At 36.4% G+C, this 24013-nt stretch overlaps 4 protein-coding genes across 4 annotated transcripts in view; 2 read left to right on the forward strand and 2 right to left on the reverse strand.

The window, feature by feature from the left end:
• Positions 1-12470, forward strand: part of LOC100872200 (receptor-type guanylate cyclase Gyc76C) — a 67243-nt gene extending 54773 nt beyond the window's left edge. Inside the window, exons 5-20 of the mRNA XM_086909475.1 lie at positions 4907-5213; positions 6175-6321; positions 6844-7037; positions 7112-7271; positions 7569-7723; positions 7906-8193; positions 8357-8617; positions 8702-8773; positions 8867-9035; positions 9131-9280; positions 9399-9738; positions 9816-9939; positions 10028-10126; positions 10197-10341; positions 10434-10690; positions 10769-12470. Of these exons, the coding sequence (XP_086765601.1) occupies positions 4907-5213; positions 6175-6321; positions 6844-7037; positions 7112-7271; positions 7569-7723; positions 7906-8193; positions 8357-8617; positions 8702-8773; positions 8867-9035; positions 9131-9280; positions 9399-9738; positions 9816-9939; positions 10028-10126; positions 10197-10341; positions 10434-10690; positions 10769-11680 (3780 nt within the window). The 3' untranslated portion in view covers positions 11681-12470. The remainder of the gene's footprint in view (positions 1-4906; positions 5214-6174; positions 6322-6843; positions 7038-7111; positions 7272-7568; positions 7724-7905; positions 8194-8356; positions 8618-8701; positions 8774-8866; positions 9036-9130; positions 9281-9398; positions 9739-9815; positions 9940-10027; positions 10127-10196; positions 10342-10433; positions 10691-10768) is intronic.
• ND-B14 (NADH dehydrogenase (ubiquinone) B14 subunit) lies at positions 12466-13723 on the reverse strand. Its single transcript, XM_003698758.3, has 3 exons — positions 13192-13723; positions 12781-12896; positions 12466-12716 (listed from the first exon to the last, which is right to left on the reverse strand). Exons 1-3 carry the CDS (start codon positions 13313-13315, stop codon positions 12588-12590), a joined length of 369 nt encoding a protein of 122 aa, XP_003698806.1. The 5' UTR covers positions 13316-13723; the 3' UTR covers positions 12466-12587.
• A 348-nt stretch (positions 13724-14071) lies between these two features.
• Positions 14072-16633, forward strand: RtcB (RtcB RNA ligase). Its single transcript, XM_003698757.4, has 8 exons — positions 14072-14551; positions 14657-14983; positions 15050-15176; positions 15264-15370; positions 15458-15617; positions 15679-15989; positions 16048-16212; positions 16280-16633. The coding sequence occupies exons 1-8, from the start codon at positions 14456-14458 to the stop codon at positions 16505-16507; spliced, it is 1521 nt and encodes a 506-aa protein (XP_003698805.2). The 5' UTR covers positions 14072-14455; the 3' UTR covers positions 16508-16633.
• A 324-nt stretch (positions 16634-16957) lies between these two features.
• The window catches only part of dpy (fibrillin-like protein dumpy), a 109504-nt gene continuing 102448 nt past the window's right edge, over positions 16958-24013 (reverse strand). Inside the window, exons 161-175 of the mRNA XM_086909689.1 lie at positions 23780-23992; positions 23511-23702; positions 23210-23416; positions 22939-23121; positions 22279-22863; positions 21163-22110; positions 20656-21024; positions 20363-20563; positions 20025-20273; positions 19762-19950; positions 18812-19050; positions 18431-18701; positions 18098-18336; positions 17836-18022; positions 16958-17747 (exon numbers count right to left, since the gene is read on the reverse strand). Of these exons, the coding sequence (XP_086765815.1) occupies positions 17509-17747; positions 17836-18022; positions 18098-18336; positions 18431-18701; positions 18812-19050; positions 19762-19950; positions 20025-20273; positions 20363-20563; positions 20656-21024; positions 21163-22110; positions 22279-22863; positions 22939-23121; positions 23210-23416; positions 23511-23702; positions 23780-23992 (4511 nt within the window). The 3' untranslated portion in view covers positions 16958-17508. The remainder of the gene's footprint in view (positions 17748-17835; positions 18023-18097; positions 18337-18430; positions 18702-18811; positions 19051-19761; positions 19951-20024; positions 20274-20362; positions 20564-20655; positions 21025-21162; positions 22111-22278; positions 22864-22938; positions 23122-23209; positions 23417-23510; positions 23703-23779; positions 23993-24013) is intronic.

The following is a 24013-nucleotide window of genomic DNA, read 5'->3' on the forward strand; positions in this document are numbered from 1 at the left end:
AATCCCGAATGGTGGGAGGTTGTACGAGAGGAAACGAATCGGCATCCGAGTAATTTATAACGCGAGTGGGAAAGTGGTCGAGAAATTTGTGAGGTTTTTGCAGGCCTCGTGGAATTACCCGTAACCACTTCTTTAGTAATGACTTCTTCGTACGACCTATCTCTCGAAACGATCTTTCTATTTATAAACCTCGGCTCGCAACAAGATAGCGCTCTTATTGTGCCGGGCTTGAAAATCGTGTGGGTAATTTCCAGAGAGAGAGAAGAAAAACGCGATCACTGTCCCGGTTTATTAACCGTAAAAGGAGCGTGCGAGATAAGGGGAAGAAAAATATCGTATTTGCTATATACATCTATATTTATCTCGATACACTCGAGATAGCCCGACTTACCGTGATTCATTGGGAGCAAGTTTGCGGGGCAAAAATGGCGCCACGGCTCTGGATCGATCCTTTCGATGGACGTTGATTGTTCGCTCATCGGCAACGACACGTGTCGGCGTCCTTAGACAGAAATTAAACAGAAATTAATATTCCGACACGTTCTTAACTTCCTTTCCTCCTCCAGGTGTGACTTCCGTCTTCCCGCGCAAACAGGAAGAGCGGATTCGAGGGGCGAAAACGGGCACGGGATAGTTTCGGTTCGTTGCTCGATCGGGAACGATGGATATCGCGAGGGATCGCGTTTCGCGCGATTAATCCAGTGCGAGATCTGTATGCGGCGATCGGCCGATTGTTATTCAGAGGGCGCGGCGGCCGTCCGCGATGCGCAGACGGAGTGCGCGTTCCATCGCGACGCGAACACGAGTTTAGAGGCATAATTTTGAGGAACGACGTGGATCGTGGCCTGGCGGAAAGATGAAATATCCGCGGTTCATGTTTTATGGATGCGGCGAACAATTATAAAACAGTAGGGTATAAATTTGAAAAAAGTGCTGGGAAGAATTCGCGATGAGACAGGGGACATCCGAAATGCACGCTAAGTTGCAGGCTACCAGTTTATAGCGACGATTGTCGAGGCACGATCGAGACGGTTGATGCGACCGTCGCTCGTGATTTAGTGCTGGGAAACGTTTTGTAACATTCGGCTACTTTATACGAACACCATAAGGAAGAGAAAGGTATAAACTTCGAAGGTATAAAAATATATGGAAAACTCGACGACCAGGTCTAAATTACTTTTTATTTTTTTTTTTTTTTTATATAACGACGCGCCAAATTTACGATCCAGTCTAATTTCGTTAATGGAAGTAACGAAATCTTACTTTTAAAGAGTCTTACTTTTGCTATTGTATCGCTTATCGGCATCGTAAATATTTATTTTTGCGTTAGTTGTGTTATAAAATCTAGTCTAAGAGACAATGAGGTCCATTCTTCGAAGACAAACGATCACCGATTTCCCCCGTTTCGAACGAAAAGCGAATCTTCATCGCAAGTACAACTTGAAAAATTTCCAAAACCACTGTGAGAACCTCGTTAACTCTCCTAACGTGCGATGACGACGAAAAAGAGGAAGGGGAGGAGAAGGAGCGTGGGCAGGAATTCCTCGGTCGCGTTTCCAAAGGATCGTGAACGCTTGCGTTGCACAACTAACGCATACGTTCGGCCAATAGAGGAAAGCCTCTCTTGCGGTTGCAGTCCACGGAGAGCACTCGAGCTCTCTCGAGCTCCCTCAAGGTGGTCTCGTCTAAATATAGCCGAGTGGAGCCCAGAATAACAGCACGTCGCGAGCCGGCAATGACCAAAGCCCAACTCGTTCACCGACAACCGAGCCAGAGGCAGCAGCGGCGGGATAACCGACCAACCAGGTCGGTCAGTTTTGTCTACCGGCCCTCCAGACTCGTTCCTCCGGACCTAGGTCTCCTCTTGGAAGAGGAGGAGGAGGAGGAGGAGGAGGAGGAGGAGGAGGAGGAGGACCTGCCTTTAAAACAATACTCTTCTACGATTCTTTTAAACGTTAGCGTCCTCTTTGTTTGTTGGCCCCGCTGTTGCTTCGAATTCGGGGACTGGTTCTTCTCTGAATCCGGACCAGTTTCGTCTACCGGATCATCGATCACCCGAGGCTCTGGTTTTATGCAAAATCAGGGGACTATCGTTTACGTAGCCTTTGGTACTTTGGCTTCTTTAAATCTTTTCGATCGGGGTTACGGTATCGATATCGTTGGGACGATGATATCTCTGTTCCCTGGTAATTTTATTTGTGATAATTCGTTTGGATAATTGGATCTTTATTCCATGATGTTATTTTCACTTGAATCGCTTTGAGGAATCATAGCGAGATTGATTGAAATGGTTAAAAGGTTGAATTATTTATAGTGGCTTACTAAAGGTTAAATGCTTTATAAATTAATTGCTATCTACGTTGATCGTTCATGTATGTAAAACTATTCATGTATATCAAGCAACCGAGAATACTTCCTTTTTTTCTTTTTTCTTTCTTTCTTTCTTTCTTTTTTTTTTTTTTCTCTAACTTAAAAAGTTGTTGAAGTTTTTCGTCATCGGTGCAACATCGTCAGATTGCGATCGTATTCGCGTAAATACGAGAGAAAGATGAACAAAATATACGAAAATCTATGGAATGCCATGGTATGCAAGAAAAAAAAAAAGGATCAAAATATTCAATGTATAGTTACACATGTTCGAAGAACAAAGCAAATCTTCAAGGCAAATCCATTCTCTTACTCACGTTCATTTATAAATTTTATTCTGTGCATAAACATCCGTGGTAAAAAAGATTAGCGATTGAATTAATCGAATTAATTTTTACAAGGTCGCACACACTTGTACAAAGTTTACACCAGTCACAATCGGATGATAGGCTGTTTTAAAGAAACGGGGAGACTCGAGCGAGATGAACAATCGTAATTTCGTCATTCCGATGCGGCCCAGCCAACTTCCTCCCGCCGTGGAATTTTATATATATATTTTTTTCTCTTTCTTTTATTATTTTTTCCTTTTTTTATCCTTACACGATGATTACGATAAATGCCGCTATCATACGCGGCGCATAGTCAACTTCCTTTCGGCGAATTCACAAACGGGTATCATACGCTCGACGTCCGGTCTTCGAAGAGGGGGAAGGGAAGAAGAATCTTTGGGAGAGGAGAGGATGATTTCCTTTCTTTTCGTCTCGTGTTTTCTTCGTCCTTCCTTCTTCCAATTTAGCATTTCCAGTCGAAATTCCGCGCAAAAAGCCGGCGGCCGGCTTTACGATCTCGCGCACAACTCGGATAAGAAAGAAAAAGGAAGGATTCCGGCCAGGTGGGTAAATTGCCTCTGACGATCTCCACTTCCTGGAATCGTGGGAGGATGAGCGGAGAACACTGGAAAGAGAAAGTGTTCACAATTTTCGCACGCGAAAAATTGTGGCCGGGATGCTCGTTAATCGAACAAACTACCTTCCTTTTGAAATTCCTTTTTTTCAACGAGATCATTTTATTGGAATTATCCAATAAGATATTATTATTGGTGCCTTCGTGTTCATTTTTTCAACGATAAATTATCACCTGATACTACTACGAACATCGAAGGGATAACATCCTGAGAAAGAAAGGAGCCAAGAACGAATCTCGTTTCTCGTTTTTCGCCGATCCCCCCCTCCCCCCCTCACAGCGTGAATTTATGACACGCGCTTACGAGACAACGCTTTCCGTAAACCGCAAATCCCGCAACAAAAAAAAAACCCCATAAACAAATGGATGCAACAAAAGGAAAGAGCGGCGAACGAATGGATGATCGATACGTGAATTTTCGTGGTCGCTCTCCGATCGTCGCGATTCGATCTCCGAGTGAGAATCGGAGAGAGTCGGGCCGGCATAAGCAGAGAGAGAGTGGAGGGAAGAGCGGGGAGGGAGGGGGAAAAAAAAAGAAGAAACCGGAGCAAAGGAGGAGGGAGGGGACGGCGGTGGAGAGAAAAAACGGCGGAAAGTGGATCGTGGCCTGGCGGTGGTCGCCACGGTTAAAGTAGAACTGACCCCCAGTTGTCACGTTTAATTTATATGTTAATGAGCGCATGTCACATTTCAACGGTACGGAGCACAACCGTCCCGTGCACTTCTCCTCTCGCGAGTGCCACACCACAGGGAGAAGAGAGTTGCCCCGTTCATTCCACTCTCCTTCTGCCCTCCTTCGCACAGCCTGCCACAGGTTTATATTTAACCGCGCGCCACACACCATGACACCAGGCGCAGCCCACTTTGCCGCGTTACTCTCCTTGCCTTCTGCTCTCTTACCATTCTTCTTCTTCTTCTTCTTCTTCTTCTTCTTCTTGTTTGCCCCACCTACTCTTTCCTTTTCTTCTCTTTTCTTGCTTTAGTCTCTTTTGATTTCTATTCAACTTTTTCCTTCCTTTTTCTTTTTGGCTCCTTTTAGGGGGCTCTTCGTTGATCCTTTCAATTTTTCGCAGTCGCCTTTCGCTGCTGTTTTTCATCCGTTTGGTTGTTTCTTTTTTTTTTTTTTTTTTTTTTTTTTTTTTGGATAGTTGTTTGATGGACTTTGTTCGGACTTGTTTAAATTTTAGTTGTTTACACGGTTATTATGCCTTTTCGAGGATTTTGGTCAAGGCCAATTTGATAGGTAACTGGATAATTGAAGGGATATTGTCGATGAAATTTACAGAACTTTTATTATGAATTATTCGATTCAAACGATTTTGGAAAATTCTTCTAATTTTAATCGAATGATGAAATGATTGGGATTGATTGATCTTCACATAGGTTTAATTACAATTAAACCAAAACTTGATTTTTCAAGAAAATGTGCTCTTAATTATTATACAACCCCTTCACTCCTTCCCTTAAAACACATCTAATTCAAGTCACAAAGTTCATTTATCCAACGATCGTGCATTTGACACAACTGTTGCTGATAAACGCAATTTTTGGAAATTTCTAATTATATGAATTGCAGAAATGTTCGGACTACAAAGCGTCGAAGGTGAACACGTTCGCCAGGACCGAGCCGCCGGACACGCAGGTGACGAAGTCGGTGATCGCGTTGCTGCTCCATTACGGGTGGAACAAATTCACCATCATCACGGAGAGCGCGTGGTCGACGGTGGCCAAATCGCTGGAGGAGCAGGCCACCAAGAACAACCTCACCGTGAACCACTACAAGACCGTGGAGGACCGACACACGTGCTGCGAGGAAAGGCTGCCGTGCTGTCAAGTCAGCGTATGGTTCCAACTTATACAGGAGACCAAAAATATGACCAGGAGTCAGTCCAAGTTTACTTTATATCTCGATATATCTCGCGGGACGCGTCGTCGGGACGACTGTAACGATTCATCCATCCATTTTCCATCTGTTTATTGCCTCTCGAAGGAGGGGGGGGGGGGGTCTCCGTTAATCAAGAAACCGCCACTTTCCGTTTCTATTCGAAAGAAGTTTCGACCGATTGTAATCTATTTTTAGAGGATCTTGATCTTCGGGTCGGGAAGAAGGGATTCTATTTTTGAATTTCAAACGTGATATCGTTTTCGGAAACAACGTATCACGATTTTTAAACATTTGTAATTCTTTCGTTGAGAGAAGCTTTATCGCTCAAACAAACTCCTGCCTTTTTTTTTATTTTTCGTTTCTCAAAAACGTGTTACGGTCTTGTTTCCGGCGAATTATAACCCTGATTTCTGACGTAAACACGTTGTTAGAGGGACCGTTCGGCTTTATGTTACAGTTGAATTTTTAGCGGATATTCCAAAATACTGGAATCGTCAACGAAAGAATACAAATTGATCTTTAATCACGAATGAAATGTTAACTAGCTAGCCTAGTTAACCCGAGAACCACACATCGAAAATAAAACTTAGAAAAAATTCTTCTCTATTCTCTCTCTCTCTCTCTCTCTCTCTCTCTCTCTCTCTCTCTCTCTCTCTCTCTCTCTCTCTCTCTCTCTCTGAAACTTCAAATTTCACCGACAAAGGAATTTCCATCGCGTCTAATATCGTCGATAATTTCACGAGAAATGTTTCCTCCGTGGGAATTGGTACACGGTGGGGTATTGTACTTGCATAGTTGTGTGATCTCACCACGATAATCGCGGAGCAGCTTTTCCCTCCGCATAGGAAAATGAAGCGTGAAAGTCAGTTCCGTTCTGGAAATCGGTCGGTCGTCGTCGATGGAGCGTTCCATTCCCGGAGGCCGGGGGCTTCTAACGGAAGGCGTAAATCTGTCGACAGTTTACATATTCCTGGGAACAGCGATGTCGCTGATCGACATGATGAACTCTATGCAGAATCAACGATTGCTCGATAACGGGGAGTACATGGTGATACACGTGGACATGATGACGTACTCGCCGCGAGAGGCGCAAAAGTACTTATGGAGTGAGTATGCGTGAAATAAGTATTCTTCATAAGGGAAACTCTCTAAAACTCGACGCGTTTCAAAATTCGACGGTCAATTTGTCTAAAATCTTGATTATGCGATTACAATTTCAAGGATCATTGTCGAAAGAATTTAATAGTAACAATTATTCTTCGCGAGAAAATTAAGGCTGATCACTGAAAAACTTGTCCTCTGTTACATATTTAAATATCATTCGATTTCGGTCTCCTTCACGGTCGTCCGGTTGTTCCTTGACAAAACTCGTTACCTCATCATTCCCGTATCTAATCCGAGATTAACCGAAGCGTCATGGGTCAGGCATGGCTCGCTCGTGACCCGGTTTCAAACACGTGATCCGATTTTAATGGACGTTCCTCTAGAGTCGTCGTCCCCGTGTTGTTGCCTCTCGAATCAGATATTTCCGTTTCCCTCTATGAAAAGAAAAAAAAAAAAAAAAAAAAAAAAAGAAAGGGTAAACACCTCTCTGACCTCGACTTTGCGCGCGATCGACTCTTTTTCAGAACCGGAACACTTCGACAATCTGAGGAATTGCCTGGAGCCGAAGGACTTCCTCAAGAGGGCACGGTCCCTGATGGTGGTCGTGTCGACCCCGCCTACGCAGAATTACGAGGAGTTCACCAAGAAGGTCAGAGAGTACAGCAGCAAGGAGCCGTTCAACTTTGTCATACCTGAATTGCTGAGAAAATACGAGAAGGTAGAATATCATCTCCTAGCTGTTGAACCTCTTCTGAGACGTGCAGATAGATTTGTTAATTTTTCTCGTTCCAGTACGTGTCGATTCACGCCGCCTATCTTTACGATTCCGTGAAATTGTACGCGAGAGCCCTGGATCAACTGCTTAGGGATCAGCCGGAGCACACGCTCGAGGAGATCGCGAACAATGGCACCCAGATCATCGAGACGATTATCAGAAATCACACGTATCAGAGTGAGTAATGCAAATATAATTCGAATATTGTTCGATCGAGTGTGTCTGACGTTCGATTTCTCTCGATAAGGCTTGATCTGGTTTAATCGAGCGAGTAGGTGTTCACGAACACGTATCGTTTATCCACGTATATCCTTCGCGAGACGTTGGAGACGCGCTACCCGTATAGGGTATACAATATCGTAGATATTCGATAAGGCCATTTTAGATTACGAAAGATAGCGAAAGAAAGATTATGAAAGATGACAGAATGCCTCCTCTGTGAGAATAACGAAATTGCGTTTCCTCCGGGAACAGGTGTCAGCGGAGCGACCATCAAGTTCGACAAGTTCGGCGACTCGGAGGGGAATTTCTCGGTGCTCGCCCTGAAGAAGGATCCGTTCCGTTTCAACAACTTCTCGTGCGACTTTCAAATGAAGCCTGTAGGCCAATTTCAACAGGGTGAAACTCTAGTGAGTGAGTTGTTTACAGCATTCTTGCAGCAGCATTTCATTTCCATGTTCACGGCCTTGCACAACAAATTCCTACAAATTCGTGTATCCCCGGTCAAGAAGAATGCTAATTTACTCGATCGTGATTAAAATGTATATCGAGTGATAAATAATAATACGTGTAATAATCGTGTGTTGTCCAGGTGTACAGGCCGTCGGAGGCGATGGACTGGCCGGGTAAGAATAAGCCGGAAGCGGAACCGGGATGCGGTTTCCTCAACGAACACTGTCCCAAAGACGACACGCATTTGCGAAGTATCGTTGCTGCCGGTGTGTTGGCCGTTTTGTTATTCTGCGCCGCGGTAATCACTATGAGCATATATCGAAGATGGAAGATAGAACAGGAAATCGAGGGATTGCTGTGGAAAATCGATCCGAACGAGATACACGGCTATCCTCATCTTGACAACATGATGTCCTCCCCTAGTAAGGTGAGCTCGCACGATTTCTCATCTTCTCTTCAGGTATGCAATGAATGAATCAAGAGAGAAGGGATTTTCAGAAATTGAAAGAGATTTGCTTTTATTGTAAATGTTTTCTTGATGTCGGATAAAATTTTTGCATTTGTTATTTATTATTGGCCTTTGTTTACAGTTAAGCTTAGTTAGTGCAATGTCCTACGAGTCAAGATGCGGGGGCCAGGTGTTCGCGCAAACTGGGCATTACCACGGGGTGGTGGTTAGGATAAAGGAGTTAAAGTTCTCGAAGAAGAAGGATATATCGAGGGACGTGATGAAGGAGATGCGTATCCTTCGCGAGATCAGACACGGTAACCTGAACTCTTTCATCGGAGCGTGCGTCGAGCCAATGAGGATATTGTTAATTACGGACTATTGCGCCAAAGGAAGTCTTTATGTACGTCACCTTAATACACGAATGAACGTGTAATCTGGTCTGCTCGTGTTTTCAACGAATGATCACATTGCGTGCGTGTTTCAGGATATTATCGAGAACGAAGATATCAAGTTGGATGATATGTTCATCGCTTCATTAGTTCACGATCTCATCAAAGCAAGTATATTTTACATATGTACTTTCAAGAAATGATAGAATTTTGATTGTGAAATCGTTGTAAAAAATATATATTTCCTTTCTTTTATTTAGGGTATGCTGTACATTCACGAGTCATCTGTACTAGTCTGTCATGGTAATCTGAAGTCTTCCAATTGCGTGGTGACATCGCGATGGGTACTCCAAGTCTCTGATTTTGGCCTGCACGATATGCGACACTGCGCCGAATCCGACAGCATTGGTGAACATCAGTATTATCGAAGTAAGAAAGGAGAATGTTGTAATATTTATTTTACGATTATTGATTTGAAAAAAAAAAAAAAAAAAAGAAAAAGAAAAATTAAATATTCTATACAGACTTATTCTGGAAGGCACCTGAATTATTAAGAAATCCCAATGCTCCGATCAGAGGGACCCAGGAAGGAGATATTTACTCGTTTGCGATTATATTGTTCGAGATAATCGGGCGGAAGGGTCCATATGGTGGCGTGAATCTAGAACCCAAAGGTAAATGTTCGTGTAAAATAAGAGATAGTGTAAGCGTTAGCGATTGTCATTCGTTAATCGGCATTTGCCAAAAGGTATAGCTGCAGAAATATAAATATGAACGTTAACAAATTGACAGAAATCATTGACCGAGTGAAAAGGTTCCCAGAAGATGGTGAACCACCGTTTAGACCTAACATAGACATACTGTCCGAGTCTGAAGCGGATTGTGCAGAGTATATAGTTAGTACGATTACCGACTGTTGGGCGGAAAGTCCAGAACTTAGGCCTGACTTCAAAATGATAAGGACGAGATTAAAGAAAATGAAAGCGGGAAGGCATCGCAATATCATGGACCAAATGATGGACATGATGGAGAAATATGCGAACAACCTCGAAGATCTAGTCAGTGAACGTACACGCCTTCTTTTCGAGGAAAAGCAAAAAACCGAAGATTTACTTCATAGAATGTTGCCTGAGTAAGTTGTATTTATATAAAAAATTTTATTATATATATAATAGAATATTATTTAATAATATTATTTATTTTTTACAGACCCGTTGCAAATTGTTTGACGAATGGAATCGGTGTGGAACCTGAAGCTTTCGATTTAGTTACTATATATTTCAGCGATATCGTTGGTTTTACTGCAATGTCAGCGGAAAGCACACCTTTCCAAGTATATTTTTCGCAAACTAATCATCGAAGAAACATAATATGCAACTTCCTACGGATACAATCAACATATTTCTTCTTTTATTTTTCAGGTAGTAAACTTCTTAAATGATTTATACACTTTGTTCGACCGTATAATCAAAGGATATGACGTATATAAGGTAGAAACAATCGGTGATGCCTATATGGTGGTATGTAAATTTTTTGCAAGATTATATATTTTCTTATTTTACATAATTTTATAATCGTGTTTTTTATCAGGTTTCTGGTTTGCCGATAAAAAATGGAAATAGACACGCTGGAGAAATTGCGTCAATGTCCCTAGAATTGCTTAACGCTGTGAAACATCACACCATAACTCACAGACCTCAAGACACTCTTAAATTGCGTATTGGAATTCACACAGGTATTGTGTCTAGAGTATGGAGAATATCAAACAAAAAAAATATATAAATTACAATTATTCACAATTTTTATTTGTATTAACAAATATTACAGGCCCTGTGGTAGCAGGTGTTGTTGGTTTAACGATGCCTAGATATTGTTTATTCGGAGATACCGTAAATACAGCTTCGCGCATGGAATCAAATGGCGAACCATTACGTATTCACATAAGCGAGCAATGCAAAGATGCTTTGGATAAGGTTGGCGGCTATATTATTGAAGAACGTGGATTGGTTTATATGAAAGGAAAAGGAGAAGTGAAAACTTATTGGCTCACTGGAGCCACTGAAAAAGCTATTCAAAAACGAGAGGTTTGTACGAAAAGAAATATGATAACATGTTACGTATACTTTAATATTTATTTTTAATATTTATTTTTATGTTACTAGGTCGATGTCGGTGATCTTCCACCACTTTTTTGTAGACCGAGGAGAAGTCCGAAATTAAATTCAGATTCTCGCCAAGCTTCGTTGTTAGGTGGTTTAGGAGCAGGTAGTCGCAGACAGTCGAATGTTCCAAGACCGACACCGGATGATTCATCATCTCAATGCGGAGGATCCAGTCCAGTGCCTAAATCTCTTAACTCTCGAAAAGTAGAACATTCTCCTCTGTACTTGACCGATAGTGTATCAAAAACAACGTTAGATAATATCGCATTACAAGAAGAAGTTGAGAATCGGGCGGCTAACATTAAAATGGCACTTGATGATTTTTTTATCGACACAAGGCTAAAATTTAGAAAAAATGCAAGAGTTCTATCGACCATTGCTTCATCATCTTCTACGAGTGATTATCCGTTCCAAACGATAATACGAGAATCTCGTTCCTTAGACCCATTCCCATTGGAGCTTTATAATAAAAGGTTCGAGTCGCCAAATTTCTCTTGGAAAGAACCGAAGAAAAGTTTTCGATCTTTAGAAAATTGTGAAAAGTGTACACGGACTAACTCAAAGACAAATATTTCTGAGAAAGTGTTGAATAACAATTATCCGAATGGTAATGTGATAATATTACCCCATACCGATGAATCACCGAATGAAGTAGAGACACCATTGCTAGGAGACGAGAGTGGTTGTATGGGAGAAGTTGTGCCTGTTAAACGTTGGCGTTCCCTCGATCAAGTGGTATCCGTTCCTAGTACAGACAGTGTGCCTGACAAAAAATCTTCCGCAAGAAATTCGATTAGAAGTTGGCTGGTAAATCTGTTCAGTGGCAATGGATTACGCAATAGCGATGTTTCGTTAAGAAGGGGTGTAATAGCAGGTTACGATATGCAGTCGGAACGTGAAAGTATAGTTTGATGCAAAATTATTTGTATAGTTAAGAAAAGAAGTGAAGGGAATTCGAACACAAAATCTCTTGTAAAAGACGAATGCACAAAAACATTATTACATTTATGAGTCATAAGTATGATGTATTGTTGCCATTTTTTAGCGTATAGATATGTGAAATGTATGGGTATAAAAGTTACCGATTGTGTATATTTTTAATACCTAGATATTTTTATGGTTTGTATTAAAGTGCGCTTTATATTGGCGGCGAACATTTTTTTTTTTTTTACATAGTGCGAGATTTATCTGTTAAAATTTTTAATTTGAGGATATAATAAAACTAGAATGACTTTTATAAAAATGATTCTAACCAAAGTATATACAAGTACAGAAATCATGTAAAAAAAAGTCTATCACAAGATAGCACAAACGACTCCCATTGTAATAAAAAAAAAATAAAAAAAAAAAAAAAAGAAAAAAAGAAGAAAAAACGTGCAAATGTACATTTATGCAAGTTCGAATATACTTGTTTCAAACATATGTATGTATGTATGTATATATATGTATGTATGTATAATTTCGATACTTGTTCACTGAAGGAAAGCAAATTATCCGTATGGCTGTGAAAAGTGAACTAGATTGTACCTAAGGTGCTTAGTAATATATCATCTTGTCAAATGTATATAACTGAATAATAATATATAGATGTAAAGATAAAATGTAAATTAAAAGAAATATTATCTTCTGTAAGAGCTGATTAAAATTTCATCTTTTCAAATGTTGTATAATTCGATTTTTTAATAAAAAAAAGTACATTTTCTTCTTTTTTCCATATTTACTTTTCAGACAACTGTATATTCTTTTAATATAATTTATAAATTTTACATATTCAATTATACTACATAACTTATACAAATATATTATACAATCATAAAATTTAATCTTGACCTGATAAAAACTTTGACATAAAATCTTTTGGCTTTGGTTCGTGTGTTTCCTTCCAATAATTCAACAATGTTCCAGGTGGTTTCCATTGAGCACAAATTTCTTGAAGTTCCATTTGTCCCTAATACAACATCATTATTAATATCATATATATTGCACTATTAAATAAAAAGCATTTTCTTTACCTTAATAAGTAACAAATCAATTACTCTTAAGTCATTTATATGAGCATTACGTTTAAATTCCTCCCTTAATTTTTGCCTACATTCTTCCTTTGTCCTTGGGATATCATAATTGGACACTACAAAATAAATTGTCCATACATATATATTTCATGATTCTGCTATAAAAATAGTAACAAGCTGACAAGCTGAAGCAATAGAAAACTGTTACAAAAATTTAAAATATTTAATTATTAATTGTTAATTATTTTTACCAAAATTATAAGAGAAATTATATCATTTTATACAAAGAAGATAAATTTACGATATCTTTATATCAATATTTATAGTATATACTATTTTAAACACGAATAGGTTAGATAACAATATATTTCATTAATTATCAAGAGAGAGATATATAACGAATAAACTTACAAATAAATGGAATTTGTCGGTACCATGTTTTATATAATGATATTACTCTTCTTCGAGCTTCTATAGGAGTCAACGATAAAATTGGTTTTACATGTTTCACAGCTGCTTTTGCAGGAGTAGCCATTTTTGCACTTCATATATAATACTCTGCATTGCTTAGTTATATCATGAATTAAATATATGATAGACTTTTGATCTAATGCATTTTAGCATTACATAGTTCGGACACTACTTAATCCTAATTACTATTCTCATTTTACATTATTGATTTAGAAAGGAATAAGATAAGAACGCTATAGGTACGAAAGAAAATGAAATGTAATGATAATCAATTATTTTTGATACATTTATTTCTTTGAAAATATATCTTTTTTATTTTTTTTTCTCTTTATTTATACTATTATACGTTCTCATTTAAATAATCATTTCTTAAGCGTATAAATTTTGCAGAATAAATAATAAAAGAAGAATAGAGATACGCTAAAATCGTACTATTACCGCCATCTATGTAGTATTAAAGATACTAAATAGTGGAAGAAGGATAGAAATAGAATGAAAATATTGAAATCAGCGCCATCTGTAGAGTGCCGCAAATGAAACACATAATGAAAGGATAGAAAATAATGAGAAAAGGATAGAGATATTGTAAGAACTGACTGTCAGCGCCATCTCTCGATTGCCAAAAGTATTTTTTTAAAAATAGGATAAAGTAGATTAAGAATTAAAGATTAACGCCATCTCTTGAGAACTTTTAGAAAAATTTATTAAAGAAATATCTTTGAAAGTCAAAAGATGACGCTGTCAGTCAATTCGTATTTTATCTCTATCCTTGTCTTATTGTTTTCTGTCCTTTCTTTATGTGTTTGATTTGCGGCACTCTAGAGATGGCGCTGATTCTCGAATTTTTATTCTATCTCTGTCCTTCTTCCTCTATTTATTCTTGTCTATATTTGTTCTTGCTTTTTCCTGACAATTACTCTATATAATATTTGCGACATGGAATAAAGTGTATACAAAGTGCAATCAAAAAGGTTGACTATATCATTGCTATTAAAAAATTAATGTTTTATGTTAATAAATAAAAAAAACAATATTTCGTAGTTTAATTTTTTATAATAATAATTAAAAAAAAGATTATATTTAAAAATTTATAAGAAACTACATTTGATTTTAAAATATAATCTGTAGTTTGGAATTTAGTTAATATATTTTGGATTTAACTGTTAATATATCTTTAAACGAAGGAGAGAATTTATTATAAAAAATGGTAGTTCGGCAATATCAAGAAGAATTAAAATTCTTAGAAAAAATAACTGATACATGCTGGAAAATAAAAAAGGGTTTTCAACCTAATATGAAGGTAAATCAATTATAATTTTAATTAATTATTTATCAATTATAATGATTATAATGATACTTTATCTTACACATATTTAGACATATTCTAATATTTTTTTTGATTTAGGTTGAAGGTGTTTTTTATGTAAATAATACATTGGAACGTTTAATGTTTGATGAATTGAAAAATGCATGTAGACCAGGAGCAGTAGGTGGCTTTCTTCCAGGCATGAAACAAATTGCTAATGTTGCTGCCCTTCCTGGAATTGTTTGGAGATCTGTTGGATTGCCTGATGTACATTCTGGATATGGTTTTGCTATTGGTAATATGGCAGCATTTGATATGAATGATCCAAAATCTATAGTATCACCTGGTGGAGTAGGATTTGATATAAATTGTGGAGTACGATTATTAAGAACTAATCTTTTTGAAGAAGATGTTCAACCTGTAAAGGTAATTTCTTTTTTAGTAATTAATATTATATCACAGAAATAAAAATAAATCAGTGATTATTTTTAGGAACAACTTGCCCAAAGTATGTTTGATCACATTCCTGTTGGTGTTGGTTCAAAAGGAATTATTCCTATGAATGCACGTGATTTAGAAGAAGCTTTAGAAATGGGAATGGATTGGTCTCTCAGAGAAGGTATTTTTACAGTATCCAGATATTCTAGACAGCATAATCAATTAATCTTTATTATTAATAATAAGTTTATTTTTCAACTTTTTACAGGTTATATTTGGGCAGAAGATAAAGAACATTGTGAAGAATATGGTAGAATGCTTAATGCAGATTCTTCAAAGGTATCAATGAGAGCAAAAAAACGTGGGCTTCCACAGGTACTGAAAATATATAATTTTACATGCATATATATTATATACATATATATTAAAAATTTTAAATTCTCAAGTAAATTTTTTTTATAGTTAGGAACATTAGGAGCAGGAAATCATTATGCTGAGATTCAAGTTGTAGATGAAATTTATGACAAATGGGCTGCATGCAAAATGGGAATTGAAGAAAAAGGTCAAATTTGTGTTATGATTCATTCTGGTAGCAGAGGATTTGGACATCAAGTTGCAACTGGTAATGAATATCTGATAAAATTTTTTCAAAAAATAGTATATATTAATTTTTATTATTATAGATGCTCTTGTACAAATGGAAAAAGCTATGAAACGAGACAATATTGAAACTAATGATAGACAATTAGCATGTGCTCATATCAAATCTCAAGAAGGACAAGATTATCTAAAATCAATGGCCGCAGCTGCCAATTTTGCTTGGGTTAATAGAAGCTCTATGACGTTTCTTAGTCGACAAGCATTTGCCAAGCAATTTCGGTTATCTCCTGATGATTTAGATATGCATGTTATATATGATGTCTCTCATAATATTGCAAAAATAGAAGAACACATAGTTGATGGAAAACAGAAAACACTTCTAGTACATAGAAAAGTAAGTAAAAATAATGAATTATTATATTCAATTATTATATATAATTATTTCTTGATAGGGATCAACAAGAGCATTTCCACCTCATCATCCTTTGATCCCTGTAGACTATCAATTAACAGGTCAACCTGTTTTAATTGGAGGTACTATGGGAACTTGTAGTTATGTTCTCACAGGAACTGATCAAGCTATGAAAGAAACATTTGGATCTACTTGTCATGGAGCAGTAAGTATTTGTGAGAAATTTGTTTCTTATAAAATTATATATAAATTTGAATATAAATTTTATTCAGGGACGAGCTTTATCTAGAGCAAAGTCACGTAGAAACTTGGATTATACGGATGTATTAGAAAAATTAGAACGGCAAGGTATATCGATTCGAGTCGCTTCGCCTAAGTTAGTAATGGAAGAAGCGCCAGAATCTTATAAAAATGTAACGGATGTTGTAAATACATGTCATGCTGCAGGCATTTCGCGGAAATGTATAAAATTAAGACCGATTGCAGTTATCAAAGGATAATTAATCATATTATGTATAGGAATTATTTGTGTCGGAATTTTGTCTATTTCCAATTCTAATAGAAAAGATGGAATTGCAAGACAATTTTATACGCAAATAAAATTATAAATAAATATATTGAAAATATTTTTCAAATATACACATTATTATAACGTTACAAATTAGCGTTATATAGATATTTCTAAAATACATTCAGTCATGTTCAACAGATATCTTGAGTGCATTTATTGCATTCTTTTTTCATTCTATTCTAATATTGAGTACTCAGTTTTTTATGTAAAAATGGAACAGAAGTAAATATTTAATTTATTTATTTTATTATTAATTTATAATTTATAATAAAATATAATTTTTTTCGACTTGATACTTACATGTTTTAATATGTTTCTTTTTATTTTATCTTTTTTTTTTAAACAAATAAATATTAAGGTAGTATAATATAATAAACAATTTTAAAAATATTACATTAGTATTTTATTAGAGAAAATGTACAGTTACCTACGCACGACATAAGAAAGCTATATTAGACTAATTCGTTTGACTTTACACGGGAATTAAATTCGCTGTTACGCTTAACAAATCTTCCAATGACTGAAGAAGAAGAAAATGAAAAGAAGAAGTGGAAAATAGTATATCGGAAGACAAGTTCTATTGTGTTGTAGATAATGGAAGCAAACCATCACCATAAATAGCAAATATTTCTCTCTCTTTCTCTCTTTCTTTCTCTCTCACACACACATACGCGCGCGCAATTTTTATTTATCCATTTATATGTATATCTATATATATATCTTAATTTGGGGTACTCATATATAACAATGAACGACGTACAACACGTTGTATGTGAACCCTCCAGAAGAAAGTAACAGAAATTTAGTCACTGGAAGAGTCGTTGATAGAAATACAAGACCGACCAGGAAGAAAAACAAAATTGTGGTCTGTATTGCATTTCAATAAGAATTATAAAATTACGTTAAAAAATAATAATTATCCTAGAACACTTAAGATAGATGATAATCAGGAGACGGTTCAGCTACAGATTCGGTAGTGAACAATGGATTTGGGAACTCTGGTGGGTGTGGCAGTGGTCCAGCAGTCTTTGGCTGGCGACGATACGCCATTAACCAGCACGAAACAGCAATAGCTACAGCGACTAATGCCAAAAGTGCTGTAATTACTAATGCTATTACAAAGCCAACCATAGAAACGCAAATGTCTTCCACTCTTTGAGCTGCAGGAACTGAAACAAAAAAAAAAAAAAAAAAAAATTGTAATAATTAAGTATTTTAAAAATTTTCTCATTGATATTAAAGAAAATATAATCTTACTTTCAGCTGGATCTGCTGTCAATCTTTCTTCTCGCCTCTCCAAAGTGAATATCAAATTCGACTGGATTGTTATTTCTTCTCGAAGTTGTCCTTCGTAGCTATCTGTAATACTTAAAGACGTGTCATTTATCTCAGAATTCACGTCTCGACGACGACGACCAAACGCGTTGTATCCTCGACAATTAACCTGCGAGAAAATGATAATTATATTTTCATATTTTAAAATACACATTATGTATTGCAAAATTAAAGCAATACTTACAGGTTGACAACGTCCAAAGCATACACGGATATTGCACTGAAATCGAATGTTATCACTGCTTGGGAATTTAAAAGCATTAAAGCTGGCCATCAATGTCTGTGTCTCAGGATTCTGCTCCCATTCTCCGAATATTGTTGGATCTGTTGCACAACCATTCTCGTCTGTTACGATATATTCATTTTCCAATTTATCTTCCATCGTTTTAGCCACGCAATTTCGAGCAAATCCACCGTAAATAGCTAAAACATTAAAATGTTAAAATGTTAAAATCAGTTACAATTAATTAATATAAGAAAAAAATTCATTAACTTATAGTATAAATAATATACTCACTGGAAGGTTGAACTTCGACTTGCAACATCAAATTGTCTCCAATTTCGGCTGAATTTATTTCATTTCCATTTTGAGTGACAATCTTCATTAAGCAGACTGGTGGAGGACCAGTATTAGCAATTGTACCGGCAGTAGTTAACATTGAAACATTAAAGCCAAGAGTAACATTTTGTTCTCCGGTTTGATATATGCATTTGATATGATAAGCTTGAGTTTTATATGTCATTAATTTTGGATGCTTTTGTATGACCAATACAAAACTGGCTTGTCCCTGTTAAAAATAATATTTTTATTAATAATAATTGAAATAGATAGAAAGAATGTGAGCAGATTTCGATAAAGCTAATAAATTTTGATTTCCATATTATAAAAAAAACTTACGTTTACGTGAATAAGTCCGCAATTTCCGAACGCTACTTTAAATATTTCAGTTTTGTGCATAGTTTCTGCTGGAATGGAGACAACTCTTCTGCATTGTTCGTCCTTACTGTGACCTTTGACATATAGAACGCCATCAAATTCCTGATCGTGGAGATGTATCTCGACTTGCACTCCATCAGATAAACAACTGACAACCATTTCTGGCCTGGGGAAATCAGTGCGCCATCGATTCTTGTCATCTATCAAAGAAATCATTTTGTTAGAGTTCACGATTATGAAAGATTTATAAAATACAATCAAAAATAATTGAAAGAAAAATATTTTTGAGAGATAATATTTAGAGTTTTTACTATACGAATGTCTATTTTTCTCAGTGAGAATTTTAAAGATATAATGAAAAGAAATCATGAAGGACAAGTCATTAAGAATATTGAATAACAGGAAAAAACAGAATTTTAAAGCAACAACAGTTTCAAACTAAACAGCAAAAGTTCTAAATTAACTAGCAAAAATTCCAAATCAGACAGAAAGATTTTCAAAACGGACAGCAAAAATTTCAGAACGCTATAGATAAAATAGATAATAAGAATTTCAAAGCAGACAGAAGATCTCAAAAAAGAATTCATAATAAAGATTTTATATAGTCAAGTTTAAAGTCGAATCAAACATCTTTAAGACACAGATTAAAATTACATAAAAAAGTTTAAAAGATAAATAGAAAGTTAAGAATTTAAAGCACTAAGTTTAAAGCCGTATAATAATAATTATTATAATAATAGATATACTGCGTTAATATTATACGAATCTAAGATATGATAGAAACAGATAGAGTACTACAGATAAAATAATTACAGACAATAATTGTAAGACAACTAGAATTGACAAATTCAAATGAAGTACAATATTCAAGAAGAACACCAGTAGAGTCTCCTATAACAAAAATATCTTACAGCATTGAGTGTAAGCATTTCCAATGTAGCCATTGATGCATATGCAAATAGCTTGATGACGAGTAGCATTGCAAAGTGCATAAAGACCACATAATTGAATCGAACAAGGATCTTCGCAAGTCTGACTGGTTTTATCGCAGAATCTGTTATCGGCGCAATCATCATCGTGTTTGCACTCGATTATGTCGGCTACAAAATTAATTAAATAAATAAAATTTATGCAAACAAAAAATTAACCAAATAAAAAAATATTTTTCACTTACCAGGTTTGCAATATCCATTTGTATCTAGTCTATATCCATGATGAGTTGGACATACGCAACGACCATACTCGTCGATGATCATGCCGTTCTCCAGAGCGCACACACAATATCCTTCTTCATTGATTATCATTCCAGACTGTTTACGACATGGTATACACACTTCTTTCTCATCCTTAGCTGAACCAGGTGGACAGACGCAATTACCATATTCATCTAGAATCTCACTTTTTTCTACTGCACATACATTCGCTGTAAAGTGAAATAAATTATTTAAAAATTTTCCTATAATCTTGAATCATTATTGATTACAAATTATTTGATTAAGAATGAGATATTACTTTTATCACAGCGGACGACCGCATTTCCTCTATATCCAGGAATGCATTCACATATCATGGTTCTCACAGGAGATGTATCGAGTACTTTACAATCCGCGTTTATTCCACAAGGTTCAATCTTCACGCAAGGATTGATACATTCACCATTGAAACAGGCAGTTTGGGATGGACATTCATTATCTGCTTTACATTTTTCTGTCACTAAAGAATAAAGAATAAATGAGAAATAGTCCAATTATTTAATGATGTCAAATAAAATCGATTATTAAAAATATCGATTAATTGATTCTTACATTTGACACATCCTGCTTTGGTATCTCCAATGTAGCCAGGAGGACAAGCACATTCGATTACATGATTATAAACGTTACAATCCATGTTTCCGGTACAAGGATTTTTCGCGCAAGGATTCTCACAGCGATTGTTGATGCAAGCTTTGTTAGTAGGACAATCAGAATTGCTCTTACAACCGAGAAGGATACAAGAGACTCTCGGATTGCCACCGAATCCTGGTGGACATTCGCAGATGGCTTTGTGATTGATACCATGACATTCGGCATTTTTTCCGCAAGTGGTTAATGATGGTGAGCAAACAGGAACACAATTATGTTGCACGCATGCATGTGATCCGCTGCATTCACTATTCGTGCGACATCCAGCAACTAAAAATTACATATCAAATTAAATAAGGAAAAGATCAATAAATCATTTAATTTTTCTGAAATGATTTTTGGTAACGAATAAAATACAAGAAATAAAAAAAAGAATAGATTGAATCTAATTTTCTTAACAATTCTCACCTTTGGTACACACCACGTCAGGATTTCCATCATACCCTAGTATGCAGGAGCATATTGGTTTGTGATTAACAACGCTACAATCTGCATTAGGACCGCAAGCGCAAGGATTCTTGCATATCGCATTCACGCAAGATTTATCCGAAGGACAATCGCTATCCCTTGCACATTCAATCTTCAAAATTGGTTTGGTAGGTCGACAAGTTCCACTGCCGCTACTTACATATCCACTGGGACATACGCAAACCATCGTGCGAACCGGAGATGTTGGAAGTACTCTACACTCCGATGGCTCGCTGCAGGGTTGCACCACAGAACATGGATTCTGACATTTATTATCAAAGCAGGCCAACAAATTAGGACAATCACTATCCTCTTTACATTCTGGTCGTTCTTCTGGTTTGCAAGCAATATAAGGATTGCCAATGTAATAAATTGGGCAACGACAAATAGGTAGATGATTAAATACTCTACACTCAGCTAGAGACGAGCAAGGATTACTGTGCACACAAGGATTGATGCACTGCATGTTGATGCAAGAATGATCTCCAGGACAGTCTCCATTACTATAACAACCGATCACTCTGCAACGATCTAGAGAGTTTCCATGATATCCTTGACGACATCTACAGTCTGCTTTATGATTATTAGGATAACATTCGGCGTTTACTCCACAATTATCGGAGACCAGACAAGGATTCACGCAATTGTTGTTCACACAACTCTTATCCAGAGCACACTCACTATCGCGTGTACATTCTACAGAATAACAGGCGATATCTGGATTACCCTGGTATCCTTCCTCACAAGAACAGATCGGTTTATGGTTTCGCACGTAACAAGCGGCATTTATACCGCAATTGCATGGATTTCTGCATTGTCTATTAATGCAGGCTTCTCCGTCACTGCATTCATTATTTGTTGTACAAGTGCCAATTATTGTTATTTGAACTGAAAAGAAACGTATTTTAATATAATGAATGCTTGATCTATATTATTATATTACTAAAATTGAAATGAAGAAAAAATAGATTGATTTTGATATTCCATTATTAAATATTTTATAGTAATCTTTTTTCTGTGAATTTTTTTAATATCAAAAATCTCAAGAATACTTACTTGGTCTACAAACGCCATCGATATCAGTGGTCCAACCTTCAGGACATGTGCACGTCATGGTCCTCACTGGAACAGTATCCAAAACATTGCACCGAGCATTCTGTAAGCATGGTTTGATCACCGGGCACGGATCGATACATTTATTCTTAATGCACACTAATTTGTCAGCACACTCAATATCGATTCTGCATTCTGGTTCATCAGGTTTCTTTTTCGGATGCGTACAATAGGAATATGGATTTCCAGCAGGAATATTTTCTGGGCAGCGACAAGTGGCCACGTGATCTTGGACATAGCAAATAGCATTTTGAGCACACGGTAAATCTTCTATACAAGGACTAACACAACGTCCACTGTAACAAGCTAGATTTCGAGGACAATCGTAGTTAGATGTACATTCCACTCTTTCGCAATGTATTTCTGGATTGCCCAAGTAGCCTGGACCACAACGACAAATGGCACGATGATTCTGACCATAACATTCTGCATTTATTGCACATTTATTCTCCAGAATACAAGGATTTACACATTGTCCATTATAACATGTAGCTGCATTGTTGCACTCGCTATCTGATTCACAATCCACTAGAATAGAACAATTTTATAAAATTGTGAAATTTAATTGATGTTTTATTCTTTAAAGAAGGAAATCTGGCTTACGTTTAAAACAACCCAATTGAGGATTTCCAGAGTATCCAGGTGAACAGATACAAGATGGATAATGATCTACGACATTGCATTTGGCATTTGCACCACAATTGCAAGGATTAATGCATAAATTGTTTACACAGGCAGTGTTGCCTGCGCAATCATTATTGGATATACACTCGGCTACTATTTCCGCTGCAAAAAATTGTAAATTTTTGAATAGAATAATATATCGATTTTATTATTAAAATATAACATATTTATTTTTTTATTCAAAACTTACGTGGTTCACAATTGATTTTTGAATCACCGATGTAATTGGCAGGACATCTGCAAACTGGACTATGATTATTTGCATAACACAATGCATTTCTACCACATGGATTCCCAACAACGCAAGGATTCACGCAGAAAGAATTTATGCACTGTTTGTCATTGAAACAATCGTTGTTAGAATAACATTCTGGACGTGGTGGTATTATTATTGGTACTGGAAAATTTTTAATTTTGAATATATGATTTCTAAAATCATTTCTTAATAAATAATAAAAATTAAATTGGTGTTAAAAATGTTTAAAATATACCTCTGATGCACTCGATATAAGCATTGCCAGTGAATTCAGGTGCACAGTAACAAATTCCGGTGTGTGATATCGCCTTGCATTGTGCATTCAATCCACATTCGGTTGTGAGACAAGCTTCGATGCAAGTTCCTTCCACGCATTTATCAGAATCAATGCAATCTTGATCTTGATGACATTGCACATCCTCTTGCACTTTAATAAAATTTTCATTGTGTATAATGCATTTTATAAAAACAAGATTGACAAAAAATATTAGAAATAATATTTACCAATCTTTTTGCATGATCCATTTATATCAGTGATGGTATTTGGTGGGCAACTGCATATCATTGTACGAAGAGGAACTGTGTTTAGTACTTTGCATTCTTGATCTGCAGAACACATATTGGAGGATAGACAAGGATCTTGGCATTTAGTGTTGATACATGCGAAGTATGATGGACATTCGCTATCTGATTTGCATTCTGGTTCGATGGAAATACCTTAGAGAAAAAAAGAAAAAA

Source organism: Apis florea, unplaced genomic scaffold (assembly GCF_048593485.1).
Source record: "Apis florea isolate Af1SG1 unplaced genomic scaffold, ASM4859348v1 contig_3158_pilon, whole genome shotgun sequence".
In the NCBI taxonomy this organism is placed as follows: Eukaryota; Metazoa; Arthropoda; class Insecta; order Hymenoptera; family Apidae; genus Apis; species Apis florea.

What these genes read in the sequence shown, in the direction of transcription:
- RtcB (XM_003698757.4), top strand. Translation starts at nt 14,456, where the DNA reads ATGGTAGTTCGGCAATATCAAGAAGAATTAAAATTCTTAGAAAAAATA. An exon ending in GTTTTCAACCTAATATGAAG is followed by an intron (nt 14,552 to 14,656) that starts GTAAATCAATTA and finishes TTTTTGATTTAG; the next exon opens with GTTGAAGGTGTTTTTTATGT. An exon ending in GATCTACTTGTCATGGAGCA is followed by an intron (nt 16,213 to 16,279) that starts GTAAGTATTTGT and finishes AATTTTATTCAG; the next exon opens with GGACGAGCTTTATCTAGAGC.
- ND-B14 (XM_003698758.3), bottom strand. Translation starts at nt 13,315, where the DNA reads ATGGCTACTCCTGCAAAAGCAGCTGTGAAACATGTAAAACCAATTTTA. An exon ending in CCGACAAATTCCATTTATTT is followed by an intron (nt 12,897 to 13,191) that starts GTAAGTTTATTC and finishes TTTATTTTGTAG; the next exon opens with TGTCCAATTATGATATCCCA. An exon ending in TTGATTTGTTACTTATTAAG is followed by an intron (nt 12,717 to 12,780) that starts GTAAAGAAAATG and finishes ATGTTGTATTAG; the next exon opens with GGACAAATGGAACTTCAAGA.